We start from the raw sequence: 27142 nt of genomic DNA, 5'->3' as shown, positions 1-27142 counted from the left end.
AACCTGTGTTGCGTGGTGGCATGAAAAACACGTTTACCATATTCGATGTTTTAAAAACTTAATTCCAACACTTAAAATCAGACCAAAAGTGATGTCAAATTCAAACTGTCTACAAGCTTTTTTGCACTAAACCCTAAACACGAATCTCCCGTCCGACTCCATGCTAATCATAGATTCCGCATCATGTTCCTGCGAAGAGATGATAGCTCACTTCTCGCAAAAGCAATAAGCAAACACACCGATGGTCAAAATGTTTCTACATCATGTTGCCCTTCCCCAACTCAACACAAAAAAATCCCCTCGGGGACAATCTAAAGGCAACCCAATTCGCCGTTTCACAAATTCGCGGAAGGTTTAGATGACCTCACGATGGGATGCGGCAAGCATCGGTGGACATTTGTGCCGTGTTAATTATTTAGGTAAAAAAGATGGAAATTAACTTCCTGTTGCTCGGCTGAGGCAGAGGTTACGGCAACGGTGGCACGTTGTTAGTGGCCGGTTACGATTTTTGCTCACAGGAAAGATGACCTTTTCCTCCCGATAAAACACGGACAAATACAGGCACGATCTTGATAGTGTTGTTGTTTATCGAGGCATTTGCGCTGTGTTTGTCCAGTGTGATGTACTGCTGTTTAGTTGGCAACAGTAAAAAATCATATGTTTTGGTTGCAATTGAAACAACAACTTTATTCGGGTGTACTGATTTGCATAATGGCATTCGGGGAGACCCTTTGTTTTTGATGGCACTTTCGAAAAGTTTGGTTCGATGTTTGAGAGGTCTCGTATTGCTAAACTGCCAGAATTTCAGTCTAACGGATGGCAGCGTATTAAGTGTTAAGACGTGTATGCGGTATATCATAAATTTATATAGGCAGTAGCAATTTAATATCATTTAAAACGGCGTTCAAACATTGCATGGTCAAATCTAAGGAAAACCAAGAAAAAAAGTTGTGGATTAGAAAACACAGAAAAACAACCATGAAGAGAAAAATAAGAAAACAAGATATGACGAAATGAAACAAAAGAAGAAGAAAAAGAAAAGCAAAGTGAAGAAGAAGTCCAAGAAAAAGAAAGAAAAATCAGAAGGAACTGAATAAGCATATGATGTAAGAAGAAAAGGAAAAGGATAGCGCAATACTAATCAGGCAGCAACAGCGCTGCATAAGAGCTGTAATAGTGCTGCTTTAGCGCGACATTCGCACGTAATCCTTTAAACTTCTACATGCGACATCTTTCGTGTTACACTTTTGCATGTTCAAAGATGATCCCATTATTTGCTCCGAATGTATCTATCATTCCTTTTTCCGGGAATTCAAAACCACACTGCCTACCTACACGATTACATTGTATTCTATCCGATTCTATGTCATCTTCTTACGCTATCAACTTCACCGCTCGAAATTCGATATCAAACGTTACCACCACAAGAACGATCCGCACCGTATTTGCAATAATGTCATTAAAGTTTGATACCTGTCCGTCTTGACACACGTGCCCACCTTTCCCTCGGTGGTGGTTGGATAAAATTGGAAACACGAGGAATCCCCGAAGAAGAAGCTCTACACACCGTCACCGTATATCTGCCCAAAAGTCGCCCGTATTCCACCGCTGAGGATCGCTAAGGTATGAGCGTTAAAGTGTCGTATTGCGAAGGTATTGTGAGTTGCAGAAAGCAGCACAAAAAACCGAAAAATAAAACCAAATACTACACCACCCGCTGGAGAGCCATTGAACCGGGCTGGCTCTTTCCAGCCTTGGTGTGGGGGTTTAATTTAATTGGCTTTACAAAACTTTCATCCAAAACACAAATGGTGCCGCGTGTATCGATTTATGCTACCCGCTGCGATTGGTGCACAAACAAAATAATCTGCAATCGATACTGTCGTGCCGTGGCTGCAGGAGGACAACAGCACCAAAACACGGTGGGAAGGATGTCTTTCTCTCTTTCCTTTTTGTGGTTTGTTTAGCGCATATCACACCCAACTGGTCTGTTTCCACCAGTCGGTTTTCATTTGTTTGGCTTGAAGTTTGATACGTATGGCTCATAATTCGGCTATTTGTCTTGTCGCGTCTGTTGCGTTTGCTGCCCAACAGGACCTGCAATATGTAATTGCTGCCGGAGAGCCCGGTCCGTTTCAAGGATGGCGCGAAAACAAACTTTCACCCAGCGAGCAGTGGGCCATTTGTGCGAAACATACGATAAGCATGTGCAGCCAGAAATATGGCGCTTTTACTTTCATCTTCATTTGCGTTCCTTTCATTTTCTCGTTTTTGTTCGTTATTCCTTCGCTCGTCGTCAGTTATTTTGCGCGAAAAAGTTTCCCATTAGCTTCGGTGAGTGCTGAAGGACTTTCTTGCGCATAACTTTTGCATTAATTCGCATTACGAGCTAATTCACTTTGGGAACCAGTTGGAGAAGCTGGTCCGTTTGCGTTGCGTTAATGCTTGTTTATGGTAGTTTCAAGCCGGTGACGAGCTTTCCTAGAAAGGTTACCAAATCAATCTAAGCAATCACGTTTTCGGTAAGCGACAGACAGCCAAGGCTGATTACAGTGACGCACAAAATTAAGCTTTAAATATTATTATCCTGCTCTTGCTTATGAAAGGAGCCATCAATAAAGTAACAAAATGGTGCAGCTTTGTAAACTTCAGGTTACACAAAATTTATGTTTTTACCACTGGAAAACGGTCAATTAAGCAAATTCCTTTCAGTCAGACGTCCAAACAAATTTTTTTGAAGGACACCACTGGCTGGGTCGTCCGGGGTCATTCTTATGACGTGACCAGCGCACCGGAGCCTGGCGCTGTACGACAGTAAGTTCGCCGTACAGTTCATAGAGCTCGTCATTGCACACATACGAGGCCAAAAATCCTTCTGAGTATCGAGTATCGTCTCGATCGCGACTAAGAGGATTTTGTCAGTTTTAGACAAAGTCCATATCTCAGAGACATATGTGAGTACTGGAACTATATAAGTTCTATATAGTCCTAGCTTCGTTCGTCGTAACAGGTGTTTTGAGTAGAGAAGTTCCACCGAAGACCACAAGAAGACCACTAGAGTTTTAAAAAGAATTCTTAAAAAATCCTCTTGAAGTTACGATGTAATATAATTACAGATTATGATTATGTAATATAATAATATAATAATTTCATACTGAGTTTGTCTTACACAACGTAAGTTGCTTAAACAATTTAACAATAACGTTAATAATATGTTCACATATTTCATCGACATTGTTGATCTTTTTTATCAGCCACTGTTTATAGCTACAGGATATCCCATCTTGGTAGCTAACATTTTCCGGTAAATGTCTTCCATTTACTTTTTATATTCACTGCACCAATTACCACGATGTAATTAATGTAAGCACTGTCAAATAAGAAAAGTTAGCAGATTTTGTACGTGTATGTGTTTTATAGCAGCAAAACAGCTGATTTTGCTTTTTCATCAGTGTTGTTCGTTTTGCTTTCTAAACGATCAATAAGGTTTCCGCTATCACAAGATACCTGTATTTGCTACTATGGTGATCTAAAAACGCTCTTCATCATATTAAAAAATCGATTATGAATAAGAATTTTCATGCGAAAAACAACGATGTAAGTGTGGTAAAAATAGCTGTGTAATGATGCTACTTTTACCTTTTGCGCATCCAAATGTACTCTGGCCTTGAAAATTCCTTTCCATGAATCAACCCTGGAGGTTGGAACAACTTTCTTTTGAAAGCATTGCGGAAAGGTAGCCAAAAATAGGAAAAAAAAACCCCTCAAGCGATCATTTGCCAGCACTGCTCGCTAAAGCCATTTGTGGCAAATTGAACCGGCGACGAACCGAAACAAATCAAACAAACTTCCTTCCTTCGGGCGTGTCATGCGCGATCTCGGTGAAACATAATGAATCCGACTAAAAATAATGATTCATGGCAATATTAATTAGATTATTCATTTTTCTGATCATCTGTTGTGCCGAACGCGCGTGTGTGTGTTATAGTTTTCTTGTTACATTTTGTGTGTGAAATGTTACAAATGGTTTCCAGCTATGACCGAATCGAATTACTCTCCATTGCGCAACAATATTGCGAATATTTGAACATCCTTCCCAAAACGCGTTTGACCATCAATGGTTTCGTTTTTTTTTGCTTTCGTTGTGCTTGCTGGAAACATCCAGAAATATGTCATCAGAAATTAAATGTTCGCTTTTTTCTGACTCTGTTGTTTTTCTTCCATCCCACAATAAATCATTCAATACCGCAAAAGGTCAATCGATGCAAGCGGTATTAACCTGGCAGAAAGTGTCCATTCTGATGATGGACGTGTTTGAAGTTGTTGTTTTTTTTTGTCGTTTGTACACTTTTTTTCTTCCCGCTTCCGTCATACTCTTTCTCTCTTTTTTTAATCATTTCCCTTTATCAAACAGTTACATCGAGTCGGGAATAACTGCGAAACCACACCTAAAACCGATCCCGACCGGAGGTGTCCTAAATCAACAGATTTTCGAGACCATTATGGCGTGTCGTATCAAATACTCAGCGGGCAACCCACACAAAACCCATTCCCTCCCTTGTTGCCTAGTGCGGCTCCTTCGCCTTCAGTACCGGAACGTAAAACAATCTTCTTGATCGATGCGTGGGAGCGTGTCGGGTGAGGATCGACACGAAACCACGTGGACGGATATGATGATTGAATTGTTTTTGTTCTGTCACCGATCCAAAATAGGATACGGTTCGATGGAAAACAGTATCGAATGGCAGACAAAGAAAAAAAGATGTTAAACTGATTGAAGAACTCAACAGAAGTCGGAAACCGAAGGATGTTTCATGTACATTTCGACAGTTCATTACAGCTTGAATAATTTAAAACGATTGCACAACAATTATCAATCAGTATGTTTTCTTTTTACTACAGTTACACTGGTAGTACGAATTGAGAACGTATTATTAAAGTGAAGGATGAAATTGCTAAGAAAAACAAGTAAATATATAACGAGTAAGGTAAATATTTCTCATTAAAAATTAGCATTAGCAAAGTAATTTATCTTAGAGAAAATAATGTTTTTATGTTAACATAAATTCATGAAATCTTAAACAAAAAGTACAGATGAAGGATTTCAAATGATATTAACAAAAATGACGGGATTAATTCAATATTAATTTATTTTTTTTTATAATTTAATTTTAATTTACATTTAAGCATTTACATTTAAGCAAACATTTTAATTTTTTTAATATACCCAATAATTCTTGTGAATGATGTGAGAATTCGATCTCAATAACACAAGTTGATTTGAATTTGAAAATTACATAGATCGTATCATCGTCGGAATCTTGAACACTATTTGAGTTTGAGCTCAAAAAATAGCTGTTAAGAGTTTAAAACAAAATTTACACGAGCAGTCGCTTATCTTAAGTGTGCCAGGTTGAATTGTTGGTTTAAGGCTATAAGGGTTGAATTGTTGGTTAATTCTTCTTTATGTTTAAGAGGTCTAGGCCTGTCATTTCTAGCTTTCGTTGACTTTATTTACCCATAGCTGGATAATTAGTCCTGCGGCACAAAAGATTGGTCCAGATGGGATTTTGTGCCGGTCCTGTAGTATGAAGACCGACCAAGGCTCTCCGCAACTGCGAATTTAACATATTAGAGCAAATAATTCGTTGGAAACCAAAAAAAAAACATGGGAACTCCCGGGGATATCTGTATAGCTCAATATTTTTGAAATCAATTATATTCGTGCATCAGGACAAGTGACAATTTCGCCAAAAAAATCTACAAACGTCAGGAAAGGGAATCAGCGAATAAGAAAAAGAAAAAAATAAGAAAATACTTTTGAAAAATATTTTTCAATTTCATGGTTTAACTAGCATTGAAGTGAGAGCTCGTTCTTCACCTTTGACGTGCTATCGCAACTGACAATGGTTTACCCATGTTCACCTGTACGTCTCTTAATTTGGGCATATTTTCCGCTTTCTTAAGTAGTTTCCAACGTGTCACGCATGTTTCCCGCACCCTCCCCAAGCACTTGAAGATTTCGATTAGGCGGATCGTTTGCGTGTATATCGTTTCCAGCAGGAACATACGAGCGAATACGGGAGGTGATTTTGACAAATATCCAACCTGCCGGAACATGTCAGAAGACTCGAGGGTTTTGTGGTAGTGAATAATAGTCTATCGGAAAGCAAGCAGAAAGAGAGAGAGAGAGAGAGAGAGAACAAGGGAAAAAACCTGCTTCACTTTAAAAATGACGACGACACTGCCGTTAACACACGCACGTCCACCATGCTCTGCTCCACGAACACGTGCCCGAAACGCACCAAACGAAAACCGCAGCGCGTTTAGTTGACGAGCTGCCAAACGATTCACGGGCAATACCGAGGCCGCGAGACAAATGCCAGTGACATTTATGGCTATTCTCGTTGTCGCACTAGCTGCTACTACCGCACAATTTATGTCAACAACAATGGGATACCATTTTTTACCGAAATATCGCTTCGAAATATCAATTTAATAGGTAGTACATTTGTCACGGGCGAATGTTTGTGTGTGGTGTCTAAATGTGGAGAGAGCTTCGCTTTCAGTTCACTTCAGGAAATGTATAATGGTTTGTTGGCACCAAACGAATCAGAATTGGGTACTATACAACTGTCAATATCCGTAGAATTCTTCCAATAATGGTGAATAGGTCACTAAAAGAGGGGAGCATAGATTTCCAGCGGGACAATCAGGAACCGGAAGTTCTGGATGGCAATTGCCTCGGTGGAAGAGGCAGACATGATTCAGATTTATAGCGAATCGTTTTGTTTGGGATGTTTTGGAATATTTTTAGTTGTATTTCAAATTTCCAATTGTCATAAAGTTGACAATTAGAAGCGCATCTGTCGGTGTACTACGAGCAAAAAGAAAATCCAATTTTCTTACCGCCGCCTTGGACCACTTTTCCAACAATAGGAAGAGGGCATCCCAAATGACCTAAGATCTGTCGCGAACAACCAATTAATATTACCCCCATCCCGTACCCGTTTATGATTAAAGTGTCCTAAGAACTGCGGACTGGGGAAGAAATAAATGTGAAAATATATGCTTCTTCCGATGAAAAAACGGCGCACAATCTCCCCATTTGTGTGCAACAGTGTTAAAACGAAGCATAAGAGAGCGGACAAAAAACCAACACCTTCCACTTTAAGTGGTTCTAGCGACTTCATCATCGCTGGCGGGGAAAAAAGTCGTAAACATCTGCTACTTTAGACGGTTTTAAACAGTTTAAATTTATTGGTGGCGGTTCCTTTATGGCGGTACGGCCGATTTTCTCCCCAGAGACCCGGAACCTGATGATGCGGTACACGGCTTCGCGCTTTGCAGTGTTCGAATGAGAGTTTGCTTTTTGTTTTGTTTCATGTTTTGCCTCCTCGCCGTCTCACAAATCGGTACGCGAGAAGCTGGAAAGCTGGAAATATATGAGCCGAAACTCACGCCTGAACGGTGTGTGTGTGTGTTGTTTTTCTTGGGAAAACAAAAAAAAGGAAACACTAGGCGGGCGGGAAAATTATTGCTGGAAACCGTAAATTCATAAAACCGATTTTTGGGGCCGGTTTATTTGTTTATAATTTTTACAACACCGAAATGGGCCGGATTGCAGTAATTCAGGTTTCGGTGGTGGCTGGATGTTTTGTAACGCTGTAAAATGTTGTTGCATGTTAGGAAGTTTCTACTGCCGTCCGCTAATTTACTGCCGCCATAAATGGGTAAAGAATCAGGAAGGATTAATTTGCTTTCGCGCTACGGAGGATTAAGTCCGGCGAAGCGGACCACAGGCCACCCGGGAATGTACAAGTTAATATTTACACAAACATGCCTGTACCGGGCCATTACATTTCGTGGAAAATGATGGGCAATGTTGAACGGCATGATGATTAGTGCAAATAGCTTGTTTTTAGTATTTTTTTGTTGATCCAAATTTAGCATTTATCTAAAACCCTCCATTAGGAATTCTTTTTTTAAAAAAATCGTTTTTCTCTTAAAATTACATCAGCAGTCGTTTAAAAATTAAGGTTTATGAACGGTGCATTAATTTTTATTGAAATGTCTCTTTTATTACTTTCTCTATTGATATGTTTATGGCATAAAAATCGAAATTCCATGCATGATAAACCCTACTGTTGGTTCGTTTAACAAGTTGTTATGATTGTCATGTAACGGCTTCAAACACTCAATTTCCCCAGACAGATATAATGGACTTGTTTGTGATTCAACGCGCCTTGGATGCGCAGCTTCGCAGTAAAAGTGTGTGAAATACAACCCAAACAGTCGATGAAATCTTGAGAGCTTCCCAGAACAATGATTGTGACACAATTTGTGAAACGACAATAGATTTGTTGAGTAGTTTGCATCTGGTTATGTTTACCCAAACTGTCCTTATAAAAAAATAACATACTTAACTATATTTAACTAGGTATATTATTTTTGTTTTTGTTAAAAATTTACATGGAAAATTTTGAAAAGTAGAAGAAGAAATTAATAAGACTATGAAGGATTCATACTTGGCATTTCTTAGGTAATTAGGTAATTTATGTAGCAAATTGATTTAATAACAAAAAAATACAATTGACAATATTTAGATCCAGGTAACCTTTCACTATTTGTAGGAGGAAATGTTTTCAAACGAATGTGAATTGTACAATAGATAAAACCACTAGTTAAAAGCAATACGGCCTGGCCGTTCCTTTCGTATTAAATAAAACTCCATCCCCAAAATCTTTCCACTGCAACTCTTTACAATAATAGAAGGTTTAATAACAATCAAGTACAAAAATATCCCCACAACGTCAAAACCTTCTAGTGAAAAAGCTAGCATCGTCAACAGATAGCTCATTAAAATACTGTAAATTGCTCTTCGCGTTCCATCTTAAGATGTGATAATTTGTTAACCAACTAGCAAATGTCTAACCACAGTCTGAGCACACTCCGACGCAGACTTCGGCGGGAGACCGCACTCGAGCGATACACAGACTGGCAGGAAAATAAATTCAAAATCTACCCGGCGATTGACGACTGCCGGTGTTGCGCCTTCCACAGCACAGCACACGCCCATACTTAATGCCGTGACCCGCGGCAGTCATTAATAGGCTCGCACCAGTGTTGTTTACATTGCTGCCGGCAAGCGTGAAGACGCACGGCAAAAAGGAGCATTTTTCACCCACCGTAAGATGACCTTTTTTTTCTCAGGCGAAGAAAATAACTTTCCCCGGATGCTGATCGTTCCAGCGATCTGCATACGATCGCGTCCGTTCGCATACGGTACGAACGTACGAGGGAAGATTCGTCTGGCGTAGGGCTCGGACTACCCCATTTATTTACCAGCGCCCGACAGCAGTGCTAAGTGCTATACTTAATTAAATACTTCTTGAATGCCATGTTTACGCAGGCCGGCATTCACCGATCGAACGCGAAGATGCTGGTGGCTTCCGATACCGGGAAACATCTCTGTTTACCGCTGCCGGAACCACTTTTTAACAGCAGTACAGCAGTTCGATAATTGTACGATTTGTGGTGTGGAATTTCAACGGTGCATTTGCGGCACGTGCCATTAATGGGTTTTGAATGGGTTAGCAGTGAGCGGTCGAGGAGATTCGTATGCTCCCAAGTTTACCACGTGTTTGCATCGCATCCTCTTGCTATTTGTGAGATAAACTGCTGAAGGAAGTGATCAGCTTGAAATTTAGAAATTCTAAGAGTAAGATTATTTAGTAGCAGAGATAATTTATCAAACAAATGTGGTCTACTTGCTGTAGAAGTGCTATAAATTTTGTACGTACCTTTTCACAACTCACGCGATCCGATCATAGCTCAGCTTAACTGCGATCTGCTTGTCTAAGGGCTGAAAAGAGTCACAAAGATGTACCAAATTTATACTACACCGAAAAACTCTCTTGCGTGCTCTGAGGAACTTCAAGCTAGAGTGGTCAGCTTCACAGCGAAAAATGGAGGAAAGTCCCTTTACGTCATCACCAATTCAACAGGACTAGCATTTTTTGTTTTCATCTCGATCTAATCTAGACAATTTATAACAAATATCTAAAACATGGACGACGGAAGAAAATTCACTAACACGTGCGCTGTTGAGATCAAGCGGACGATAAAATGTTCTATTTGAACGCTAGATGGTCCTCTCAAATTTATTAAAAATCGTCAAACAGCGGTTTATTGACACAAAAAATGCTCCACACACAACAACAACCCGTTCGGTGCGTCATTAACAAGCAATAGATTTAAAATTTTCCACGTAACATAACGCCTACGGGGTGTACACTATGTTTAAACTATGCCGCTCGCTCGTGCTCTGTGTGGTTGAGATGTTTGGAAAATCAATCCAACAAACCGGTAGCGAGATGAATGCCTCAACCGGAGTTACCATTCTTTTCTCTACGGTTTCCGTTACGTACCGTTGGTGCGGGTATGTATCAGCAAGCAGTAGAAAACTGTTGCTAAAACCGTCCACTGGCTGACCACCATCAGGTGAACTTTCCATTGCACGGAACATTTATGTCAACATTCAACCCGTACCGTCGAAGCGGACGCTGACGTACGGACGACTTTTTGATTGACCTCTCCGCTGACCCGTAACCCGTGCACGGCAGTACACAGTAGTTGCTAGTTCACGCTGAAAATACACACCGACACCAACCCACAAACCCGTCGTTCCGGGCAGGGACACTACCAAAGGCTAACACAAAGTTGGAGCAACTTTGACATCGAACTTGTGCAACCGGACACCACAGATTGAGCCGACCCATGCCACGGGCAGCAGAAACAAATCCGAATCCGGTATGTCCGTTTTGCACCCGGATCGCGCGCCACATAGTACCCAAACGTTTCGAAAGTCACCCGATGCCAAACGGATCGGAACGTGAAAGTCAACTTATCACCGGGCAAGATTTATGTTCCACCTACTCCCTCACACACACACACACACACACACACACACACACACATACACACACACACACTAGCGTACACTCGTTCCTTTCCGCCAACGTTTCCGGTCCCGATCCGTTCGGTTTTCAGCAAATCCCGTAAAACTATCTTTCAGGCGTAAGGCATGGCGACAGCGACGATGAAAAAAAAAATGCACAATACACGGACCAGTAGTTGGCCGCAGAATATTGTCGACTGTAAATCACGAGCTCGAAATTGAACGGCAAAGACGGATGGGAAAACTGCTTTCGCGGTCCAGGGACATTCCCGCCGTGCACGGCACTGGTCACTGGTACAAAGTAGGTAAAGTGTAGCAGCCGCACAACGGTTCCCGCGGACACTGGATAAACGAATCATGCATTTGATCCATTTAGATCCGGTTCACTTTAACCAATTTATTGAGCAATATGTTGGAGGGCAGCAGGGTTCAGAGCTTCAGGAGAATCGGCAATAATGGTTTTGCACGATTTGTCCTGTGCTTGCGCAATAAATCAGTTCGAATTTAAATAAAACTGGATACACTTTTACTAATTTCTGTTAATTTCTTATTAACTCCTGTTTTTACACATTAGTGCAAAGGAAGCATGCAAACGGTTATGCAGTCAGATGTACTACAGCAGTAAAGTTACATCTGTATTTCTTACTAAGAAAATGTAGTGCCCTAATGGGGAAGGAAAAACTGTCCTCGCACCACGTTCTTGTACCATTCACATGGAAAATAAGTACCATTGCCAGTGACCTGCACCAACACTCACATTTGTTCCCCAAAACATACAGTACACGACAAACCAACAGCAGCTTGTATGATCTGGAGAAAGAAGTCCTGTATAATTTTCGTCTCGTATTCCATTTGAAAAAGCTGCATTCAGTGCATCTCAATTGTTAAATGAAAGATTTATAAGCTTTCGATCGAATGGATTGTTCGTACAACGTCTAACTTTGTTAATATAAAATACAAAATTAGGCTATAAAAACATTTCGACGGAGATTGGAGTCTTTTCAGTTGAGGATGAAAAATGTGATTGATTTCGGCAAACCATTTTCATAAATGATAACAATGAGCGAATAAACATTTCTAGTAGAACTCGATCTAGTACTATCTATCTAGTGAAGCTAGTCCTCGATGTACATCAAAGAGTGTCAATTTTTTGACAGGTACAGATTAAAAAAATGTGATAAAGAATATATTTCTTAACTATCTTAGTGTTAAGAAAAGCCAAAAAACTAATGTAAATGATAGATCCGTCAGGTAACGAGCTGTCGTAAAAGAATAATTACTAAAGCGATTATCACTAAAGATCGATTAATCCATCAGCTGCACTTGTTTTGTTCGCTACTGTTTGTTTACAGTGAAAGATTACTTCTCGGCCAGGGAACATTATATGTTGACACTATAAATAAAGTGTTCCAAGTGCAAACCGTCCCTGTTCCGTGTTTCGCTAAAGTTTGTTCATGAATAATTCCATTATTCGCGCGTTAATATCTCCCGCCAGGCCATCAAAACGGTACCGGTTGGCTGCCAGAGCAATTACATTCCATCACCTTCGACTCCCTGGAGGGTGATGTGTACGTTTTTGTGATTCCCATTACCGACGGACGGAGGGCGTACCATTTTCTGCAAAAGGTACGTACCACATGTTAACAAAAAAAAAAAAACAAGGTCAAGGTTTTCATTTTCCCGCAAATAATTTATTATCTTTTATTTAACCCGTAAAAGATCGCGTATCAGTTTAAGATTGCTTTGTACTGAGGTTTGTGAAGTTACAACTAACCAGCCAGCGATAATAAGTAACAGGAACCGTGTTTTATACTAAGCTTTATTTTATCCACAGACGACATTTATGAAACTGAAATGTTTGGATAACTTTCCCCGGGAAATATTCGTTTCATTCGCATCCTTTCGCACAATTACTCTTCGGCCAGTTCCATATGGAACCATAGCGATTGTTTAACGATCTCGACTGGTATACGCAGCGCTACCGGGACAAAAATTTGCTTCAGTAACTCTTTCGCCTCATCGGTGACCGTTACTTTCGAATGAAAATGTACGCCTCTACCTATAATCTACAGTAATGGCAGAAGAGTTTAAGTTCATTGATTATAGCCCTCTTAACTTGAATGTAGTATTTACAGTTAATTATCCATACCTCTCGCATGATTTTCGCATCATTGTTGGACGAGAACGGCAACAGTCTATATAGTAGCGTGTATATTACAACACCGGTCGCCCAAATATCGGCCGGTATGGGATCGTACTTTTTCAAGCACAGTAACTCCGGACTGGCATACGCGTAACTGCCGCAGCACGATTCCGCCAGGTACGGTCGTAATAAGGTGGGTTGATCGTTGCCCTCTTGTCGCGTCCGACAGGAAAATCCGAAATCGATCAATTTTACACGATCTTTTTTGTCAAGCACTATGTTTTCCAGCTTGATGTCCCGATGGGCAATGAAGTGCGCGTGCAAATAATGGATGGCATCGACCAATTGCCAGCAGTACCGACGTACTCTCGCTTCCGTCAGTGTGACTTCTTTGTCGCGTACTAATTGCATAAGTGATCCATTTTCGGCATATTCCATAACTATATAAAACCTGTTCGCCACGACACGGTGAACCACAGGAATAGGGAAAGGAAAAAAACAGGGAGTGGTGTGGGATTATTGTGATTAAAATTTATCATTTAGCATTGCCAAGAATGATGGTTCGTTATCATACCCCCGTAGTACTTACCTCATATTGGTTTCTATTATTTCGTAAAAATGGATTATATGTTCATGGCGTAAAGTACGTACAAGTTCCAGCTCGCGTGTCACATACTTTTGCACGATGTTATCCGATAATTGTGTTTTAGACATAATTTTTATAGCCACCGCTTTATTTAGCTTGGTCCAGCGCGCTTTCTACAATAGAGGAAATAGTGTCAAACATTGTTCTGTAAACCTGCAGAGAGAATAACAACATATGCCACTACCTTTACGATTGCAAACGCTCCATTGCCAATCGTTTCCATCGCGATGAAGCCATTCTTTGCAAGTGTATTTAGCGGATCGGACGTACGGGGATGAGTTTCCTGCAGTGCTGCATGCAGACGCGCCTGCGTTTCTACCATTTTACCACTTACTCAACACACCGCTAGGTAGAGGTTTTGATGTAACGATTTTGCGATAAATATTGCTGTTTTTTTTATTTTAATACACTATTTTAGCTGCGCCAGCGACTACAGAGAACAATTTACAGATCCCTCCCTTCTTGCCAAACAGAAACTGTGGAATGACAACACGATCCTGTCAAAGGTAAGTGATTTTTTTTTGTTTTGTGTTTAGGCTCCATGCACTACTTGGATTACGTGCGAAATGAAAAAGTGTGGCAAGGTTCATTTTATTTTAGCCTTTTGCGCAGCAGGAGTTTCATTTACGAAACTTAGGTTTACATCCCGATGGAAAAAAATGTTTCACATAGTTTATGGTTTGTAGACTGTGGTTTTATTTTTCTGAGGTCTAATTAAGGTATGATTCTGAGGACTAATTTAGATACAGCTTCAGTACTTACATACGCCTCGGAGGCATGGGTTTTGTCCCAAACTGCCGTAATCTTCTAAGCCGCGTTCGAGAGTACGATGCAAATTTTGACCCCCACACTATCATACAACTATCAAATACTCTGGTGGTTCTGGTGGCGTCCGCAAGAAAGACCATGATATTAGATTGGCAAACGACGCCACACGGTCTTGAGCTGATTAGAGGATTCCTGTAGCAGGCCAATATTATACTTACCCAATTCTTCACAGTCCAAGCAGGCCTTTGAATAATTGTATTTAATTTGTTGCAGATTTGTACGATTCTGGAGCAGCGGCAATTGTAGACAAAAATTCCGTTTGCTTGCAATCTATTCTACTCCCCTTTTAAACACGTACAATTGATTTTGTATTGATTTGTTTTATTATTGTTATCATTTTTCGAATGATCTTCACATGATCACACCAGGGTCTCACAGTTTGAAAACTAGAAAGGGATCACCCTGACGCGTGTACAATGGATGCGGCCTTATGTGTGTGTGCTAAGCTGTTTCTCCCCCAAAACGATCGATGGTTTTTGGCCATACTCGTGTAAATGATACGCGCGCGTGTATAATGTATATAATACGATCAAAAACGGGATATTGTTTCTAGCCCTTCCTGCCCAATACGTTTCCATTATTGGTTCATTGTTGACTAATAGGAGGTATGCATAAGTTTTGCAATATAGCATACTGGATAACCGTGAGGGTGGTGTTACATGTCTTTTTAAAGCATTGGTGTAGAGTAGTGCCGCTGGCTGCCTGCTAGTATTTGCTGATCAGAGGACTTGCTGTTGGGAAATGAGACAATTTTTACTGGGATTCTTGTAGGCCACTGAATTTATATTCTTCTTTTGGTTAACTGCACTAGCGACATTTTAAAAATAAGCTTTTACAAAAGACGAATTCGTTTGCCAACCAACTCCTAGCAGAGTAGAAGCACAGAACAAACCAAAACTACATAAGTAAAACTGCATCACAGTAGTGTTTTTTTTCCTTTGCTTTAAGGTGTGGGGTGTTCCTTTGTGAAAAAAGCAAAGCAAGAAAAATATTGTATGGCCTATCCGAATTGTGGATAATGTACGGAAACAGGAGTATAGTTCGAACCGTGTTACGAAAGTAGCATATTAACGTTTCACACTTTTGTGGTCCTACTGTTTCCTGGGGCTGGGTATTTCACATTGTGTTTTGCAGCAAGCTAGCGCGGGTGTACCGTAGAATAAATAGGTTTCTATCTAATATGTACATATGTACCCTTTTATGCGTATCTGCAATCCAGTACTAATTAAAACCGCATCAAGCGATCGACGAACCGACGACGATAGGCAGAGCAAAATCACGCATCCGTTCGCGCGTAAGCGTAAACAACAAATACAAACTAATCTAAACTGATGTGTGATGTGTCTGTCCTGCCAATATACAATAATACATCTGGCAGCCGTCGTCCTCTCTGCAGGTGCCTTCAGGGCAAATGTGAATAACAGGGGACCGGGTGTGTGTTCCTTAACAAAAAATCACTGGCTTATTGACCTAGTGGGGATGAGCGTTTGTTTTAATCCCTGCAGCTACTGCTGACTAGCTCTAGTGGGTTTTTGCGACAAATCCGCTCACCATACGCCTATCCGCCGGATCTTGACAATTCCGCTCTTGTAGTACTGTGGTATACTGATCATGTGGCTGGTGTGCCGACCACGTGAAGGCTGCCGAAGAATGTTCACAATTTTACCTACAAAACATATATATACATATTAATTATAATAAAGCCTATGGGCATAGAAAACTGTGAACATTTACCAAGAACATTCAGCGTGTGAAAGTGTTTGTGCTTAAAGTGAATAATTTGTCGCAAATTAGTGTTAGCGGTCCATCGTTTTGCAATCTCACTGGAACAAATTTCCACTGTTTCTGGCATGTCCGAGTAAGGATGAAGCTGAAAACGGTTCAACAAGGTTAATAAGCACCGTAGACCAATAACACATTATAACTCGCCACTGACCGGATAGTATTGTATATCCAACAGTTCATCATCACAGCTTGATTTGATGGCGTCGATCAGTTTCTTGTAGTTGCAATCGCGCTTGGACATGTGAAGCAGATACTGCGGTATGGTCATCTTGGACGTGTCGACTTCGTACTGGTCGTAAAAGTACTGCCGAAGCACTTCCTGATTCGGTGTAAGGCCAAAACATGTCTACGAGAAGAATCGATCGGTAAAGAACTGTTCCAAAAAGGAAGACCACAATTATGTTATTCTCTCTTACCAATGATTCCATTATTGTCAATAGACTGCAGTTAAACGTGTATATCGTTACGCTCTGCTCCTCATCTTGCGTCTAAAAACAGAATGAATACAATTAAATTCACGAACGAGTAATATTCCAATAAGACAATTCTACTCACCTTTTTAGCACGGACACGCGGAACTTGTTGATCATACCAGCAATTGTTTGTTTTGGTTGCTACGTGCTGTTCTGGCACGTTCGGTACGCTGCCTGTGTTTTGATAACGATTAACTCGCGCCAGTCCACCCATGGGTGGCATTTCCTTTAACGTGTTGATTTTATGCAACGTATCATAGACGATCTGTTCCGCACGAAGATCCAACAGCTCATCCACCGTCGTATGATCGTCTTCTTGCGGTAGTTCCCGGTCTGATCCTTGCGAGAAGAAGCCTTGCGTTTCGGCACGCCCTGTATTATCTCGTGCATAAGAACGCACAGCACCGTTTGTCAACGATCGTCCTTTAACTTCCTGTTTCGCTGCATTACAAACGTTACAAAACCTCTGTCTGGTGGGATCTTGCTTCGTCCGCATCAGGAACTCTTGTTCTGCACAGTCCAAACAGTGCGTTTCTTCGTCTCCCGACTCTGCCAATACTCCCTTCGAGCGTTTGCTAGCACCAAACTCTGCAGATTTGTAATAAAATTGAGAACATTGTTGGTAGTGATGCGATGTCTCGACCAAACCCGGCTCGTCTGGTTGTAGGCTAAGCTCTAGTCGAAGGTTCTTTGTGCTGGGCAAACCTTCTCGTTCCGTCGGCGTAGAACGTTCCATCAGAATTGGAACATTTTTTGGAATGGCACCCGTTTTTTGCGCTTCTAGTCGGTTCACGCTTGGTACGAGACTGTTGTTTCGTTCCCCGACGTTAACATTTAGCTCCCGTTGATCGTGCGCAGTAGCTGTCGCTATGGACTCATCCGCCAGCGAAGAATGTGTTTGTACCGCAGCTGATAGTAGTGATCGTGCATCGTTTGATTCCGGTACACGATGTAAACCCGTGTCATTTCCTTTCTGTGATGTTGCTTCGTTTTCCATCGGAAAAGGACCCGATTCATGGTGTATTAAATTATGTTGCGGCGTCGTAGGGGACCGTGCAACGATGGGTGATAATCGCGTTCCATTCCCAGCATTATCCTGTCCGTCTGATGGCCTCGGCACGCCAGCAAACTTATCATCGTCCAAACCGAGCATAAAATCCGACTGCCTGTTAAAATTTTCCATCTCGGAGCTTGGTTCCGGATCGAAATCCATCTCGAGGAAATCCGTTTCGTCGTCCGGTGGCAAATCACCCTGCAAGTCTAACAGCTGCCCAGCAGCACCGTCCGGTTCTCCACCACGGTACGCATAGATGCAGTCATCCGACGTGGAAGCATTATCATCATCGGAGTAAGCATTATTCGGGAGTAGAATGATTTCCTCAATTAAACCATTCTCACTCACGTACGACAAGTTGCCGAGCGAATTGTTGTCCGAAAAATCACCTTCATCCGGTGGACAAGAGTCTTCGTGGACATTGAATTTAGGGACTTCCACATCTACTTGACATGATTCATTGTCTGGAGGAACTACCGTACCATTGGACGCAGGATCTACGGTGGGTTGAACGTAACCGTTGCTCCCCTGTCCAGGAGTTCGGAGATGGTCCGCGCCTGTTCCGTTTGTGGTAGGATTAAAACTAGTGACGTTGTTAGTGCCCGTAATAAAAAATTCCACGGATGATTGCAGATTCGGAAGCAATCGTTCCGATGGAATTTCACTGCCAGCAAGAACGGATGAGGATGATTGATTAAAAACGGACGCGAAGTGACGGGAAGAGCCTGAAAGTTGAAGCATAAAACACAAAAAATGTTTTCAAATTGAATTTCTTACCAATTGCTGGCGTATCGTAACAATATACATATGTTGTTTAGTTCTGAAATGATCTCTATTAGCATTTCTTACCATTTTCCGCAAGAACTTTATCTTTCACCGGCGAGTCATTCGACGGTACGCCATTCTGCTGGGGCAACGTTGAGGGTGAGCTGTCGTCCTGCACCATGCCGGACACTCGATCATGCACCGGTGGCATCAGGTTTTCCTGCTCGATAAGGTTGTTGTTGTTGAACTGATTCTGGTACTTTGCAGCAGACACCGCCTTGGCGATACCGTCCGTACCAATGACTACGGTAAGCCCACCGCCACCGTTGCTGTAACAGCACTCCTTGTTTTTATTGCTATCCATTGCCGGATAACGGGAAGTAGTGGTGAGCGCCGGTGACCCTTCGGCGCAGTCCCCAAAGGGGGCTGTCGTGGGACGAGGCGAATCACGCTTTACGACAACAATGAACGCTATTTACGGTCGTGAATACTGGCATCTGACTGCCACCACCTTACCGGGAGCACCGTTCGATTCGCTTGTTTGTATCAAGTATGTATGATGTAATATTGTTTATTTTAGAAAACATAAACTACGCGTTTATCCCTCTGCACGGCCTCCCGTGTGCAGCTGCAGCACACAGGGGTGGGCTAGCCGCGACGGACACAGACAAGCTGCGGTGTGATGCTGGGACTTTGAAATTTCAATTCTCTAGACTTGATTTACGGATGTTTCCACTCACGACAATTGTTTCTTCCGGCCGTGTACGTTACACCGGGTGACGAATGCAACAGTGAGCTAGCCATTCACTCCACAAATCTCGCACGCAAACCGATTCGAATGGTGCTATTTCGATTGGTGTGTGCTTACACGCACCTGTGCACTGTTCGTTTTTTGACGAATGTCGTCATCCGGATTTACGCCGCGTTTTCGTACCGATCTGCCAAATGACGCAGGTAGCCAAAGTTGAAGGAGACACAGCAGATATCTTCGGGTGGTTCACAAGAATTGCAATTTGCTGATCACCGTGCGCCGCAAGCGAAAATGTTTGCGACGAAATGTATTGTTGTTCTTTCTCTTTCTGATCGTATTTTTTCTTTGTTTTGTTCCAGACGTCACGTTGACAGTTTTCGCTCTTTGCCGACGCAAGCGCTCCCTATAGGGAGATATTGTGATCGGAATTGTTTTGAGGTTTTGTTGAAAAGCGGTTTATTATTTCTTAGTAGGCTGTGCGTTCTTTGGATAATTGGTGAAAGGTTTTTCTTCCAAAATGCCTGAAACTTACCAGAAGAATTTGGCCGTTTATATACTGTGCTCTCTGTTGGTATGTTTCATCGTGTTTCGGGTTTATTTTAGTGAAAACTACGAACAATCGCACGATCGGATTGCAGTTATTGAAAAGGTATGAAGAAGCAATGTTATTGTTCAACCCATTACCAATTATTTCCTTTATGTCGTAGCAGCCGGAACAGAACAAAGATATAGAACTTCACAAGATAGATGACACGAATAGTGAAACAAATGTCCAATGTTTTAAAGAAATGGTAGTTCTCCAAGAAAGAATATCTCTCCTGGAACAGCTGAACTTTGATAAACTTGGTCCGACTGATTATGCGGCTCGTATTTTTGGTGGAGAGGTTGTGTCAGCAGATGCAACATCACGTCACCAGAGCTCAATCTTTAGTAGAATGCGAAATATGATATCATATATATACGACGACTATCATCAATTGCAGTGCATCATACAGGTGGCGTATGAATTTCATCCGTCGAAATACGTGTTTAATGTTTCGAAATCATGTTCTTTTAAGGATTGTGGTACATGCTATGCTTTGGAGGGAAGCTCAGGAACAATAGTGTTGAAGCTGATGAAGAACGTATACTTAAAAGCCATAACGATTGAACACATTCCGAAGTCATCATTACCCGGCAAAGTGGATGTTTACAGCGCTATAAAGGAATTTTCAGTTTGGGTACGCAGTTCCACCGATTAGATATATTTTAAATGATCGCAACAGTTTTGATTCACGATTTGATTTCCAGGGTACAAACAGACCAAGCAACACAGGAAAGGACATTTATTTCGGCACATTCACCTTCGATTACGCGACAACGTTTTTGGAGACGTTTGAGTTCGATTTAGAGCATGGCATGCCCAGCATTCGTTTCGTACGGATTGACATTCACTCCAATCACGGTGAAATGTTTACTTGCATCTACCGGTAAATGAGCATCCTTTAATGCAGTTCGTTCGTAAAATAATCGAAATGATTCACTTTTTGCAGGATTCGTATTCACGGCACACCAGAATAGTAACAACTCGTACGATGTGGGGAAATGGCCGTTAGTTTCAGGAGAGAAAGATAGTTTCGTTTAAAATCATTTTTGAGAGTTGATATTTGTTGCCATTTTTCTTTGATTTTATATGGTTTGAGTATCGACGAGTTCTTTGTGAGGAACCATAATGATTTGGAGGTAAAATGAAATGAAGATATGCCCGAAAATCCTCCCACAGTGTAATCAGCAAACAACGTTTCGTTAAAACATTGACACTTTCGTTGAAATACGCGTTTTGACGTTTCGTTTCGTTAAAACATGGATGTTTTGTAGCTAAATGCATTTGTAAAAAAACAATAGCTACAATAAAGACGCGACGAGAATTTCTGTGCCAAGTGTTTACGTGAGAATGTGATGTTTTTGTGGTTAATTATCGGGGCGTTCCACATAGGGCTAGCTAGCCTGGCGGTTCTAAGCAGAATTACCGCTGAGTGTGTAATGGAAATTTGTAAAATCTCGTCCCGCGTCGTGAACGCCTTTTAAGGTGGCTGTGTTATTGTTCCCGTACCTAAAGCCTCTTTACGTGAAAATCGTCTGCTGCTTAATTGATTTCTGTATCCTGTTTTCGGTTAGTTTTACGTGATACTGTGATTCGGTGTGCACCGTTAAAGATTGATAAATAGTGCAGAGTGTTGCGAAAATTGGTGCGGTAACACGCGCGTGCATGATTCAGCTGAGTTGGTTGGAAAATTCGGAAAAGCGCATCCGCGACAACGACGACAACAACAACGGAGAGAACTATGGTCAACACAATGGAAAGCTCGTACGCAACGATGTCAAACATTTCGCAGCACACAGAAAACTTCCCACTGCCAGGTATGTAGCGACCTCGATAGACACCTAATAACACCGCGGTCCCTTCTTGCATCGAGGATTGCTTTGCCACCCTTCTTCCCATTTTTTTAGGTTCGCTTTTGTTTGCTACTCAGCCTCCGGTAGCATTAGTTCGTGGCATGGTTGGTGTCTGTTATTATAACCCCCCCGGTAAGGGTTGTGCAGAAACAGGCCCATGCCGCCGCCCCATGGGCCCGTACAATGCCCCGTAATTAACGTGAGCGTAATTGCCCGCCGGACGCCTATGTGATGAGGCTTAACGTGCGGGTCAGCTTGCTTACCTTGCGACCGACATTGCAAAGTATGTCTGTTACGTAGCCAGCAGGCGTTTCACTTTTTTTGTTTTTCGCAAACCTTTCCATACGCGCGGCTGCCAGGGGTGCTAACAAATGTCCACATCAACCGGGTTATCCTATTAGAATTAAGTTCAACAAGCATAAATATTACCCTTATGTTGTTTGAGCCTCGAAGCAACCTGGAAGCAAGTTACCATGACTACTGAGGGATATGTAATTTTGACACTTGAGAACTTCTGAACTTCTGAAAACATACGCATTGACAAAACAGGTTTAACTTGTAAAAACATTATTACATTATTAGTGTCAACAATCAATCAATGTGCATCATTCCAAATAGCAATCGGTACACCTGTTTTGGATCCGTCAACAATATCGTCCGGTAAATCCGACTTTTCTTAGAGCTAATGGTTCGCCTTCACCTTTATCATCTGCCCGCGAATGGCCCTCTCCGAAATGTTTACGTTTGCTTGCGCAATGTTTTCTTTACATTTTCCGGTAACTCACGAAAACATGCGTCCCTACACACTCGCGTCCGTAAATACAACAACAAGGCTATCCGGCACACTGGATTATGGTACGGGGTGCGCACGTTCGATGGATTACCGAAAATAGAAGTTAAATCAACCAATCGGATTCGATGCTTTGCACTGGAACCGGCAGCTAACGGGAGTCATCGGGAGCTATTTCAAGTACCCGGGCTTTCCATTTGTCCCCGTCCCATCCCTCTGCTATGAAGAACAAAATGGGCCATCTACCTTATGTATGGTACTAACCGGACAATTGAAAAGAACTGCTTGGCTCTCTCTCGTCCAATGTCGACGAGAAGAACGAATGCTAATCACCCGGAATCGGAGGTGTAATCGGCGTGCAACGGTGCACTATCGTCTTGGGTATGGGGTAAGAAAGCTGAATCATGCCGCCAAACCGTGCCCACAGCGGAAAGAGTTCATTTAGAGTGAAATTGACCGCCGAGCGTCGTACCGGTTACGTTTATCCGGGGCATAGATTGGGCGGGATTGAAGTTCTAATTTTACATCAACGAACAGCGCGTGTGTATCTCTCTGTGTGTATTGTGTGTATTGGATTAAGCAAGACGTAATTGTAAAGCATTGTTGCACCTTGCACGATTATTCAGTTATACTAATAGCTAATCCTTTGTACGTTGCTTATCTTTTTAGAGCTAACACCAGAGCAGCAGAAACTATTGATAGAGCTGCGTAGGAAGAAACAGGAGATATTACTCGAGATACAGGTGAGTTTAAGCTGTAAGAATGTGTTCTTTTAGGATTTCAACATGTGGCGTCATTGTTGATGTTGTATCGTGCAAGAAGTGTGTGAAACCCATTCAAAAGTTATGGAACATAGACAATAAGCTACATTATATGGAGTGGAAAACATTGAAACGCAAAACCAGATGCCTTGAAATCGAAGTCAAGTCTCAAATAATGACGTCACCGATGTAACATACCCAGACGATGAAGAAATAACGCTACGTGAAGGAAGTGGCGAACCGGATTGAATAAGAGGCGAATGATAATATGCACGATTAATAAGAACGCACACACAATCGGTAAAGCAGTCTGCACATCTGCATATAAGCCACCATTCACTTGCAACCCTGAGAAGTTAGAATACACCGGAGGATCCCGGCACCACCGTGAAGTCGTTGAGTCATCACTTGAATGCGCCGTGCAGTTTTCTGTTTTCTATCTCATTGTAGAAGATGTCACTGATTCATCGTGCCTGAGGTTTGAATGTTGGTGGTTCGTTTACAGCACTTAGGCAATACTTTCTCTTACCTGCAATTCGATAATTTCAATCCAAAATTTGGCCGCATTCGTGGCACACGGCAGCACTGCTAATAACGCACAGTTGTGGTCGTCTTCTTGCTCGTCCAATCACTAACTGGAGACGGTATCGCTGGAACCTCGATCCTAGATCCGGCCGAAATCGGTAGGCCTGCTCATGAAACTAATGTTCGCAAACACTCCCTTAGTTGTGGAGCGCAACACACCAACAAACGGTATGGACCGAACCGGCTGATTTGCCACGATTTGCCAAACCGTTGGATTTCGGTGACCTTTTGACGCCGTCCTGCTGTCGTGTTGACGTTCTAATAGGTTCTAATGTCTTTTTTTTTTTGTTATTGCTTCTTCCTTACCCACTATTGTGGTTGTGGTATACTACTGGTATTCCAATTCTCTGTCTCAGTGCGGTAAGGACACGCGAATTTGTTTTGCCCAATGATAGCAACGGCGTACAGCCAAGCCCAAATTTCCGCGTATGCCTTTGAGGAAGCCTTCACGATGGATTTGATTTTGGGATTCCGGGTCATGGTGGTATAAGGTATTGGGGATAGCACGAAGAAAGAAAAACGGAGGTCCGAAGAAGCGGAACGATGTAGGCTAATCTGTTATAGGTCTTACCCCGTTATTTTGGAAAATGGCTAATCAACAATAGGTTTGCCTTTCCTCCCCGTTAGACTCTTACAATCCGTTTCCCTTGGGAGGGTGTTAATTTTGACGCGCATCACGATGGTTATCCACCATGATTATTGTTATCGCGGTTTGTTGCCACCCTTCATTATCTTGCCGTAGTATTGCTGAAGTTGTGGCCAACATAAGCTCGTTTTGTACTCTATCTGTCCGCCGCTATCTTTTGACCATCCGCTCTGGAAATTATTGCTATCCGAGACTGAAACAAACAAATACTTTCCTTGATCACCAAAAATACATGGCCTTCCCGTACATAATTGGCCAAATTATTCTAACTAGATCAAGGATAATGGGCGAGATTCGCAAACAAAAATGCGGACACATTTTCCGACAGTGCTGACCTTGGGGGGATAAATGAAAATAGCAAACGTCTTCTTTCAGGCTTCGGCTTTTTTTGGCAACACCCCGGTTAGCCCATTGCAACTGGAACGGCGTATTCGCAATCGATAACAACACGACACCAGGGTGGCATTCACGAGTAAAGTCGCAATGGTGGTGTTCCGCAATGGTTTTTGATTGTTTTCGGTTTGGCGGATAATAGATTGGTGAGTGAGGTACATTCTCAAGGATTTTTGGATGAAAGTTGCTGAAAGGTGACAGATAGAAAGACATTTCGTTTTTTTTAAGATTTTTGATTTATTTATCATAAAAGGTGCAAGTTTTAGGTAGATTTTGTACAACTTAATATCTCATTGTAAAATATGTAATGAATGAGTTTATTACAGAACCATACACGCGGTGACATACTTTGGGAAGCCATGTTCTCCGAACTTCCTGTTCCCCACATCCTCGTTAGAGCCGTTTTTATTACTTAATTCTCTTGTTAAACATGTTTAATGCCGGAAAACAAGTGAAAATCTAATGCCACAAAAGCATGCGTTTCGTGCTGTTACTGTGCGAATGTGTTTGGTTTCTGGTTTTTTGAGTGCGCTTTCACTGCCACTGGTAGCAGCGGGACCGTTAAGGATAATTTGGTCCTTATTTTATAGGCAGAGGATTAATAAAATTTCCCCCCTAGTGTTTGCATGTAACATAAGGTGCTTTTCGGGAAGTGAAGATAAAAAAAAACAAGTGGGACACATTTACTTAATGTGCTTTAATCTGGTTGGTCGCACCAGTAACCCGCAGGAAATGGCCGTCAGGATTTTTATTTCATTCTACCCTAAATTCAGTATTAAAGCTGAACCTTCCGCTGTAACTGGATGTGATTCAGATTCTTGAATCTAAAGGTATTTTTGAACCGATTATATTATTTTTAGAATACAAATAACTTGAAGATTCAAAGATCTTTGAGAATTATTTATTCTTTCATGATTTAATAATGTTTTCAGAGTCTAATCATGTTTCACAGATGTGTCCTCAGTAAAGATTGTATAACTGATACGATGTATAACTGATAAAAATAAAAAGGTTGCCCACATACAGGATACGATCCTCATAGCAAGGGCGCATAATCATCCCTGCACGAAACCGTTCTGTCTCTTTGTTGTGTGATTGAATTGGAAGAACTTTCCACCCGCCGTTCGTTTGTTGGCCGAAGGAAGAGTTCCGTTTAGCGAAGCATTCGAGGGATGCTGATGTTCGTCTGAACTCTCGCGAACCCTTACGAACGGTACAGAGTACCCACTTGGCGAACGGATTGATTGCATTAATGCACCAAGCGAAAAGCTTTTTCCTTACTGGTAAGACACGTTTGGGATGATTTTTTTTTATCTCCATTACCTCGAGAAAATCGTTTCGGTGTTGTGGGATTTTATTCCTTTTTTGTATGGTTTAAATTATTTTTCTCTCGTCGGAAGCTCTTGAGATTTTCACTTGACCATTGTTCACCTGCATCTATTAGGCGTGTCTAGTGCGTGCTCGTGGTGGATCAAGTTCTCTTCGATTATTTGCTGCTTTGAATATTTGTTTTCAAGTGGCAATTCATCGCAATAATGCGTTGATGTATAATGAAGTTTGGATTTAAATCATTCGCATTTTTGCCTATATGTTTCTTAAGCTATTTTTGACTGCAATTGCGTTTGGAATTCATCCCATTAATCTGGACGTCATCATCATCATCATATCATCATCATCATCATTTTATATCATAGTTTGTTTATGTTTTGTATGTTGATTCCATTTCCTTTCGCTTATTTATTTACTAGAAGTGTGACTTAAACTGAGATTTAATCGCAATCTTTTCATTGTTAATACTCCTAACACCTTTGTCTGATCAATTTTATGTTATGTTTATGTAATATCATGTATGGAACAGTTTTTTTTTATGTTTATCTTCGAGGATGTTATAAACTTTTAATGAATAATCTCACGATGTTATAACTATCAGTATGTTTTCCACAACTTCCGATAAAATATCTATAACTCGTACATATAACTACATTAAAAATAGCTACATTCATACAAAATGCAAGTTCTCGGACACGAGAATGTTCATAAAAGCCTGTCCCGCAGGGTCAAATTTTTAAGATGAAAAACATCGACTATGCGCGAAGACAGCAAAAACTGTGTGAAGTTCAAGAATT

General features: G+C 41.5%; 4 protein-coding genes across 5 annotated transcripts in view; 2 read left to right on the top strand and 2 right to left on the bottom strand.

The window, feature by feature from the left end:
• Positions 1 to 12687: 12687 nt before the first annotated feature.
• Positions 12688 to 14138, bottom strand: LOC128305430 (testis-specific serine/threonine-protein kinase 4-like). Its single transcript, XM_053042869.1, has 4 exons — positions 13934 to 14138; positions 13693 to 13862; positions 13110 to 13554; positions 12688 to 13026 (listed from the first exon to the last, which is right to left on the bottom strand). Exons 1-4 carry the CDS (start codon positions 14069 to 14071, stop codon positions 12871 to 12873), a joined length of 909 nt encoding a protein of 302 aa, XP_052898829.1. The 5' UTR covers positions 14072 to 14138; the 3' UTR covers positions 12688 to 12870.
• A 781-nt stretch (positions 14139 to 14919) lies between these two features.
• Positions 14920 to 19018, bottom strand: LOC128305428 (uncharacterized). The gene is made up of 6 exons (XM_053042864.1): positions 18739 to 19018; positions 16918 to 18614; positions 16779 to 16850; positions 16514 to 16708; positions 16312 to 16447; positions 14920 to 16243 (listed from the first exon to the last, which is right to left on the bottom strand). Exons 1-6 carry the CDS (start codon positions 19016 to 19018, stop codon positions 16125 to 16127), a joined length of 2499 nt encoding a protein of 832 aa, XP_052898824.1. The 3' UTR covers positions 14920 to 16124.
• Positions 19019 to 19922: 904 nt separating this feature from the next.
• On the top strand, positions 19923 to 21065 carry LOC128305431 (SUN domain-containing protein 3). The gene is made up of 5 exons (XM_053042870.1): positions 19923 to 20054; positions 20116 to 20400; positions 20464 to 20625; positions 20696 to 20874; positions 20938 to 21065. Exons 1-5 carry the CDS (start codon positions 19923 to 19925, stop codon positions 20963 to 20965), a joined length of 786 nt encoding a protein of 261 aa, XP_052898830.1. The 3' UTR covers positions 20966 to 21065.
• A 206-nt stretch (positions 21066 to 21271) lies between these two features.
• The window catches only part of LOC128305429 (cytohesin-1), a 53166-nt gene continuing 47295 nt past the window's right edge, over positions 21272 to 27142 (top strand). The window contains exons 1-2 of one of the 2 annotated variants that reach the window (XM_053042867.1): positions 21272 to 21805; positions 23301 to 23374. In XM_053042867.1, coding sequence (XP_052898827.1) covers positions 21730 to 21805; positions 23301 to 23374 — 150 coding nt within the window. In that variant the 5' untranslated portion in view covers positions 21272 to 21729. The remainder of the gene's footprint in view (positions 21806 to 23300; positions 23375 to 27142) is intronic. The other variant, XM_053042868.1, reaches the window with a different exon arrangement.

This window comes from Anopheles moucheti, chromosome 3 (genome assembly GCF_943734755.1).
Source record: "Anopheles moucheti chromosome 3, idAnoMoucSN_F20_07, whole genome shotgun sequence".
NCBI lineage: Eukaryota > Metazoa > Arthropoda > Insecta > Diptera > Culicidae > Anopheles > Anopheles moucheti.
This window is presented reverse-complemented; position numbering and strand designations above follow the sequence as displayed.